The 9,116-nt window shown below is 34.4% G+C and overlaps 1 protein-coding gene and 1 non-coding gene across 7 annotated transcripts in view; both read left to right on the forward strand.

The window, feature by feature from the left end:
- Positions 1–8,803, forward strand: part of ZNF326 (zinc finger protein 326) — a 50,190-nt gene extending 41,387 nt beyond the window's left edge. For all 6 annotated transcript variants that reach the window (XM_007524662.3, XM_060202027.1, XM_060202030.1 and 3 more), the window contains 2 exons: positions 2,557–2,652; positions 7,547–8,803. In XM_007524662.3, the coding sequence (XP_007524724.1) occupies positions 2,557–2,652; positions 7,547–7,888 (438 nt within the window). In that variant the 3' untranslated portion in view covers positions 7,889–8,803. The remainder of the gene's footprint in view (positions 1–2,556; positions 2,653–7,546) is intronic.
- Positions 5,155–5,218, forward strand: LOC132541596 (U7 small nuclear RNA). The gene has a single exon (XR_009552731.1). It is a non-coding gene; the product is annotated as a U7 small nuclear RNA (small nuclear RNA).
- Positions 8,804–9,116: the final 313 nt, after the last annotated feature.

Below are 9,116 nucleotides of genomic sequence, written 5' to 3' on the forward strand. Positions count from 1 at the left end.
CATTCTATATAGTATGTTATCAGTTCACCCTCTCACTATTTTTCAAATTACTGATCACTCTTACCTGAATTTACTAGTGTCTAAGTATTGTACTTAAAGAGTTCAGAGTTGTGGACGTTAACAGTTTTTTCAATATTATTTCAATCCCTGAGTTGGACCACAGTGGCTGTTAATGCCTTGTTTGTTCTTTCCTTAAGGCTATGGGAACCTAAGGGTCTTATAAACTATAAGTAGGCTTCTTAGCTTAATCACTCATTCCTGCCCAAGTGATAAAGCAGGGTGGAGGAGAGAGAATACAGTGGTTATGCAAAGAGACTCTCACACCCCAAGGATCCTAAGCTCTGCTCAATTCAGCTTCTCTGCTAAGTTGGGCAGCACTGCTGAGCCCTCTAACAAGTCCTGTTTATAGTCTGTAGGTTCTGAGACAATATTTACCATGTTCTCATCAGGAGAACAATGTGGAAAGGCTCCCACTATAGAGCCCCACTGCTAGGCTACCAAGGTGTAGATCTTCTGAGTTTCCTTGTCAGTTCTCTGTCCTCAGATGTCAGCACAAGGCCTCCCCTCTGCTGCTCCAGCCTCTGAGTGCAGTAGCAGTGGAGACTCACAGTTGCATTTGGTGAGTCTTAGTCTCTCCTCCCTTCAGCAGTCTTTTTGTTGGTAAAACAGACTGGATGTGGTGCCTTGACTGGTAAACTGGCGGACTTTACCAGCACTCAATCTATCCTTAGGCTCCTCTCTGTCCACCAGCCACAGGTGTTTGCACTTGCTGGTGATTCGGTGGGTTCCTGAAGTCCTTCTAGTTCTGTCTTGTTGAGGTCCCAGGTCCTCTGGTATTCCTAGTTCACCCAGGAGAGGAGAGGAGAGGAGAGGAGAGAAACACAGCTGCTGCTGCTTGGTAGCCCCCCTTCATCTCTTTACTTAATTTCACTAAGCATAATCACTTCCAGTTGAATCCATTTTATTCCAAAGGACACAATAGCTTCTGTTCTGACTATAGAGTGGTATTCCATGGAGCATATCACATAACTTCTTTATCCAGTAATCTGTTGATAGGAATCTAGGCTGCTACCACTCTTTGGCTGTTGTGAATAATGCATCTGTGAACATAGGGGTGCATGTGCACCTTTAAAGTAGTGTTTGTATTTCTGTTGGATAAATGTCTTAAGAGTAGTATTGCTGGATCATAAAGTAATTCCATTTTTATTTGTTTAAGGACTTTTCATCCATACAGCCTTCCAAAGTGGCTGTACAAGTTTGCATCCCCTCCAGCAGTGTATCAGAGTCCCTTTTTTTTTTTCTAACTTTGCCAAAACCTGTTATTTCCTGTTGATGGAGCCCATTTTCACAGGTAGAATCTCAGTGCAGTTTTAATTTACATTTATCTAATGATGAGTGAAATGGAGCGTGGACACTTCAGCCAGTTATTATTTTGTGGTATGTTTTTCAGTGGAATTTACTAAAAAATATGGTTTTCTTTGCTTATTTTTTCCTCTATTTTTAAAGATAAGAATAATATTTATATTGTGAAAATTTGTTTGAAAAAATTTAAAAAATCAAATATTTAAGAATGAAGTTTTAAAAGAATCTTTTAATATATATTTCCTTAACATCCTTTTTTTGGCAATTAGACAATTCATATTATTACCATTCCCTTTTATATAATATTATCTTGTGATAACTGAAGCATTGAGGAAAACTAATTACTCTAGCAGTATGAGAAATTAATCTTTATTTATCTTTAATAATTATTGCATAGAGACAGAGGAACCTTGAAAGAGAGGGAGTGGGAGAGAGATCTACAACACGGTTTCACTGCATATGAAGCTTTCCCTCCTGCAGATAGGGGCCAGGGATTTTAATCTGGGTGCTTGTGCATTGTAACATGAGTGCTCGACCAGTTGTGGAACCAACCGTCCCCAGTCTTTATTTTTGATTGCATAAAAATTAATAGTTGGGGGCCAGGTGGTGGCGCACCTGGTTGAGTGAACACATTACAATGCGCAAGGACCCAGGTTCGAGACACCACCTGCAGGGGGAAAGCTTCACAAGTGGTGAAGCAGGGCTGCAGGTGTCTCCATGTCTCTCACCCTCTCTATCCCTCCCTTCCCTCTCGATTTCTGACTGTTTCTATTCAATAAATAAATAAAGATCATAAAAAATTTTAAATTAATAGTTGGAGAAAAAAATTAAAAGTTGAAGGTGGATGATATGGTTATAGGGTAAAAAAGGAGAAAAAGCATCTATATGGAGGGAGAGAGAGTAAGGAAATGGGGGTCTAGAGCAGCACTGTGGTACATGTGTTGTCAGGGATTGAACTCAGCACCTCATGTTTGAAAGCTAAATGCCTTATTCACTATATTACCTCCCAGACCATTGAATCTTTGTTTTAATTAATTTAGATGATGTGGGTCATAGTCATAGGAGCTTAATTATAGCTCAGTTTACCAGAAAGTTACTGTTTAAATCTAAGGATTTGAACATATATTGTTTTAGTTATGGAGAGTTTCCATGACATGGTTTTCAATGCCTCAGTATATTCTATTTTTTTCATAGGCTTATAAGGAACAAATAAAAAGAGAGAGTGTCTTGACTGCTACAAGCATTTTAAATAATCCAATAGTGAAGGCTCGGTATGAACGCTTTATTAAGGTAAGATTTTATATATTTATTTTTATTTATTTTTGTGTGATTATAGTGGGTTACAAAATTGCTTGATTATAGAATATAGTTGCATACCACACCCAACACTAAAGTTCTCTGTGTCCTCACTCTCCTACCTCACAAAGATAACCACCAGTTTTCACAAGTCTAAGAAACAGTTTTCTTAGCTTATAATTTTTTTTTTGCAAGTTTATCAGTTCTAGATTCCATGAATGAGTGAAACCATGTGGTAGTTGTCTTTCATCTCTTATTTTACTAAGCATAATTAACTCCAGTTCCATCTATTTTGTTCCAAAGGACACAATATTGTCTTTTTTTAATTACAGAGTAATAGTACTCTATGCAATATATATCCTAGAACTTCTTTAGCCAGTCAACTCCCAATGGGTTTTTAGGATGCTTCCACTCTTTGGCACTGTGAATAATATAGCTATGAATATGGGAGTGCATATGTTTCTTTGGATAAGTGTGTATCCTTTGGGTAAATGCCTGAGAGTGGTATTGCCGGTTTGTATGGTAATTTCATTTTAATTTGTTTAAGAATGCTCCATACAGTCTTCCAAAGGGGCTGTACTAAAGTAGAGTCTCTTATTTTTCACAGTCCTGTGTTGTTGAAGTAGGCCATTCTCATAGGTATAAAATAGAGTCTCAGTATAGTCTTGATTTGCATTTCTCTAATGATAAGTGAAGTGGAACATTTTTCATTTATCTGTGGGCTATGTCTACCTTTACTTCGGAGAACTGCCTGTTCAGTTTTTCGCCCACTTTTTTATTGGGTTTTTATTATTTTTCTTTTTTGGTAAGCTTTACTAGTTAATTTATAGATGTTTGATACCAAACTTTTGTCTGATATGTGATGTGTAAATATCTTTTTCCAGTTACTGAGTTGTCTGGTTATCCTTGGGTAGTTTGCTTTTGATGTATAAAAGCTTTTTAGTTTGATATAGTCCTGTTTATTTACTCTTTTTTTCATTTCACACTCCCATGAACTCTAGTCTCTAAATACGTCTCTGATGTTAAGATCCTACAATATTTCATTCATATATATATATGCATATATATATATTTAATTTTTTCTGGTCTAATATCTAGATCTTTGATCTATTTTGATCTAATTTTAGTATATAGTGTTGATGTTTTATTTTCTATATGTGGCTATCCAAATGCTTCAGCACCATTTATTCCTTCATTGGATGGTTTTGGCCCCTTTGTCATATATTAGGTGATTATATGTGCTGAGTTATATCTGGGCTTTAAGGTGAAATTTTAGAGTAAACTATTATTGTAATAAATGGTGATGTAGTAATTCCTTGTGATATTTAAATACAGTACATTGTTGGGAAGACTTCTACCTGCTACCCTGAATGCAGATAAAATGGTTTTTCCTAATTGTTGATGTTTGTTGGGGGAGGGGAGCAGTAAGCCATTCATTTCTCATCCCCTTTCTTCCTCAGGATCACTTGAAAAGTACATAGGGATCTGAAAGAATATCAAAATGTCGGTTTTATTTTTGATTTAAAATAAAAGGAAAACATAGAGGACAGGTTTGCCAGATGTGATGAATTGAGTATACTTGACCCACTGCTTCTCAGGATTTTTGCCATATATTGCAGTAGTGCTTTTTCACATGCAGTTCTTTATATATTATGAACCTTACTGTATAAAAAAGAACTTACTGTTATTAAGGAAATTAATAGAAATAAATTATAGTGGCTTTTAAGTTTCTATAATATAATTTATAAAGTTCTACACTGGAAAGGAGTATTCTGTTGAAGACTTTATAGTTTTACTTTCATTATTAATAAAATCTTAATTTATAGGTCAGATAAGTTTTATTTATTTTAATCATTGTTTTTATTTTATTTTAGATTTACCTCATTGTTTTTATTTTATTTTATTTTATTTTAGATTTACCTATTTATTTACTAAAGAAAGAAAGAGAAGCAGAGCATCACTCTGGCACATGTTATGCAGGGGACTGAATTCAGGACCTTACACTTACGGGTCCAGTGCTTAATCCACTGCCTCACCTCCTAGGCTGTGTAGCTGTTTTTATTTTTTTTAATTATCTATTTATTTATTGGATAGAAACAGCCAGAAATCGAGAGGGAAGAGAGAGATAGAGAGGGAAAGAGACAGACAGACACCTGCAGATCTGCTTCACCACTTGAAAAGCTTTCACCTTACAGGTGGGGGTTGGGGACTCAAACCCAGATCCTTGTTCAGTTGTAACATGTGTGCTCAGTCAGGTGTGCTACCTGAGATGTGAATAGCTTCTATAGATATTAATATAATATGATGAAAGAATACACATTAGAGTGCCTATCATTTTCTAGCTATTTGAAGTCATAAGTAATGTATGACATTGGTAGTAGTGCTTTATTCAAGTGCATATTGTGGAAAAAGTTATTGAACTGAAACTTCCTAGATCCTTGTTTGAAATAATGTCCATAGACTATCAATATTGGCATCATCTGGGAAGTGTATTGGAAATGTTACAGCTCTTTTAGAATTTGTCTAGCAGGTCTTCTGGTCTATACAGGAAGACACCCCCCCACCCCAGCCAAAAAAAAAGTCAATTTCAAAAACAAAGCAAAACAATGCAGTTTTAGTTCCTGTTTAGGCCTACTGAAAAAAATCTTTAACAAGATCCTAGTAAACACATAATAGATGTTAAAATTCATGAAGCATGGTGTCACATAAGTCAGCATTTTCCCCTTATTCAAAATTCTCCTTTCCCTGTGGTTATTGTCTAGAACAGCCTCTTTTGATGGGCAGCTCTGATCATGACTTTTAAGACACTTTGACTTCCAAGTGCTCTCAGCCTGACAAAATACCTTTTAAAATTCTTATGAAAATGAAGTTTCTCAACTTTCCAGCTGTTATATTTATTCTCCAAACCCTTACTGATTTCTAGTACTGTGCCATTTTGGGTAACTTTATTAACTGACTATCTTATAAGTATATGGATTTGAGCCAGTACTGTGTTTGTCAGATTATCATTGCAGTCCATGGACAATTTGACATACCAGTATAATGTGCATTCTTAATGACTTATATCATTTTTTTGTGTGTACCTATATTTCATCTCTACTGTTGGTTTTTACATTCTTTTCTCTAGAAGAGATTAAAACACACTATAGAGAACTCTGATTTTTCTTTTTTTTCTTAGATATATGTATCTTTTACCTTTGTTATTTGTGGAGGAAAGTATCTTATTTATTCCTTCACCTGTGTTTTTCTCTAACATTTAACTTCTTTATTAGCACCTGATTTACTTTGGTTTATTATTTTATTTTTTGATTTTTTTTTTTCCACTCTTAGATGAGCTTCTGAGTTCCTTAGACTGAAATTGTATTAGTATTTTTAGACTCTGGTCTTTTCCATCATACTAACTCTTTCCCCCATTCTTGAAAAGATAATTTACTCTGCATTGCACTCTACTACACATTTTTTTACTTTGTACTTTTTGATGGGGCATAATGTAACTAGAATCACTTGTGAGGCCAAAATAAATTAAAACACTGCTTAAGTTCTGAGACTTTGATTTAGAATCTCTAAAACATCTTTGGTTAGTACTTCCTAAAATGCCTCTTAAATGTGCAGGTTGCTAGATTTCTCCCCTGGCAATTTTGATTTAGGTGGTCTGAAATTTGATTGAGAAATTTGTTTCTAGCAAGCTCTACTACTTGACTAAAATATACATCTCAAAATGTAGGATATAGCCCCCTTTTTATAATCTGAGCTTATAGGAGATAGTGAAAATTTTTTTGTTGGGCAGTCATTGCTCTTTAACTTATATTTAGATCATATTTTTGAAACTATTATACAATTTAAAAAAAAATTTTATTTATAGAAAGGAAACATTGACACAACCGTAGGATAAGAGGGGTACAACTTCACACAGTTCTCACCGCCAGAACTCCGGATCCCATCCCCTCCTCTGATAGCTTTCCTATTCTTTATCCCTCTGGGAGTATGGACCTAAGGTCATTGTGGGATGCAGAAGGTGGAAGATCTGGCTTCTGGAATTGCTTCCCCACTGAACATGGGCTTTGACAGATCGATCCATACTCCCAGCCTGTCTCTACAATTTAAAAACTTTCAAATAAAGAATGTTAACATTTTATTTTTTATTATTTTAGACATCCACACGTACAAATGCAATAAATCCTCAAATATTACTTTCATTCAGCTCTAGTAATTTTCACTTCCAGAGATCTCTTTTACTTTTTTTTTTTTTTTTTAACTATTGCTATTACTTTGTTTTGTTCATCTGTCACTCCCCCCACCTTGGATTTCCTGTTTCATTAAGTATTGTTTTTCCATTTATGCTACCATGTATAAGCAATTACATAGTGTTCTGTACTCATCACCCCCAACATTTTTTTTTCTTCCTGTTTAACTCTCCATCCTCACTAGTTCCCCTCTAGGCTATCCCATTTAAAATTCTGACTTCATTTTTTTCTCTGAAAGCAGCTCACAAATCTCTTTTGAAGTAGGAATTTATAGTTGCATATTGTATATTTAAAAATTTTAAATTATGATTATATGTAGTATATACCTGTTTCTCTTCCTTTCCCCCATCCTAATTTACCTATTTTGTCACTACGTTACTTATATTTTCTCTTCGTAGGCTATCAGTAGCTTTCCACACTAGTATTTCTTCTTCTGCTACTTTAATTTATCCTGCTCATACCTACCTGGGTCAACATCAAGTGTAGCACCCAGTAAAGTTCACATATTATGCACAGGGACCTGGTTTTAAGCCCCTTTGGGGTTGAGAGGCTTTATAAGTAGTGAAGCATTGCTGCTGGTGTTGCTGTTTTTCTCTCTCCCCTCTAAAATTCTGGTTTCAGAATCTATTTTCCCTCCTTTCTAGGGTGAAAATCCTTTTGAAATTCAGGACCACTCTCAAGATCAGCAAATTGAAGGAGATGAAGAAGAAAAGATTGGTGAACCTATTGAAGAGGAGGAGGAGGAGGAAGAAGAAGAGGAGGAGGCGGGGGAAACAGAAGAAGTGGATGAAGTAGAGGGAGCAGAAGCAGGACAAGGTGCAGGACTAGAGGAAGTAGGAGTCATAGGAGAGGATCACATAGAGAGTGTGGGGGAACATGAGGCCTCAGGAGAAGGAGATCAAGGAGTAGAGGAAGTAGGGGAAGTAGAGGGAGAATCAAAGGAAGATTCTGTCAACTTACCTATTGACCAGCCCCAAGAGAATTAAATATAAGAGATTAATTAGTCAGATTTGAAAGGAGCTTTAAAATTCTGTTTTAATGTGGAAAAGGGTAAGAATTTTAATAATTTAAAATATGAGAACTAAAACCATGTTGCATGCATTTCACACATTAAAACTTGTTTTATATAATTTCTAAATGTTTGGCATTTGTTTAATAAAAAAGTAAGACTTTTAGTTTTTATAGCTACAAAACTTAGGTTCAGTAAATTGTATAATTTCTAAGTTTAATTTTTATTATTTTATTGGTGTTAAGAATAACAAATGTGTAATGTTAGTGTTATCTATTCTAATCATTTGACTTGAACTTAAATGCTGCTTTTGGACGTATATATTCAAATGTGCATTAATGTTTTGAATACTTACCCTAGAATAGGTAAATTGGGCAAGTATTTTGTGCTCTGTGTATTTTTTTACTGCATTAGACATTGAATAGTTATTTGCATTAAGATACACTTAAATGCTTTTTTGTGACCATGTTTCCCTTTGTAGCAATAAAGTGTTTTTTACAAAACAGTTTCTCCTTGGACTAGCAATTTTAAATCAGAATTCTTCAATTAAATTAGTATTTAAAATTAGGATTTGCCTTAATGTATGAGTTTAGCTCAGAAGTATTTCAAGGTGATTGAGATGACTTGAATTAAATAAAAATAATTATCTCAGTCATCATGTTAAAAAGTATAGCTGAAATATTTTTAACATATTTAAAATGAAAGTCAATACCTGATTTGTTTATACTTGTTTTAATTCATTTCTTTGTGCCTATGTCAGATCTTGAAAATTTTTAAATATATTTGAATACAAATAATTTTCCATAGTTGTGATCTTTTGTTATATCCACTTCTGGTATGTACTAAGAAACAAACTATTATTTCTAAAAATAAAACACTTATTTTTCTTTTAGGTATTTTCCCTTCAATATTTTTTATGGTTCTTATACTTAGTAATTGTCCTTATACTTATTAACTCAAAAAGAAGAGATGATAGGTAATCTGTTTAAAACAACCATTTGTTACTGAAAAGCAGTGTTTTTATTTTTTTTGAATCTTTGACTAGTTTTAAGAGGGAGGACTCTATGAAATTAGTTTTTCAGAATTCTGAGATATTAAGTGGATAACACTCTGGTAATATTAAATAATTTGAAGCATAAAGTAGATGGATATATAAGCATTTGTTGATTTCACAGGTAATTTCTCTTTTTTCCTGCATCAAGGCT

This window comes from Erinaceus europaeus, chromosome 11 (genome assembly GCF_950295315.1).
Source record: "Erinaceus europaeus chromosome 11, mEriEur2.1, whole genome shotgun sequence".
Lineage (NCBI taxonomy): Eukaryota > Metazoa > Chordata > Mammalia > Eulipotyphla > Erinaceidae > Erinaceus > Erinaceus europaeus.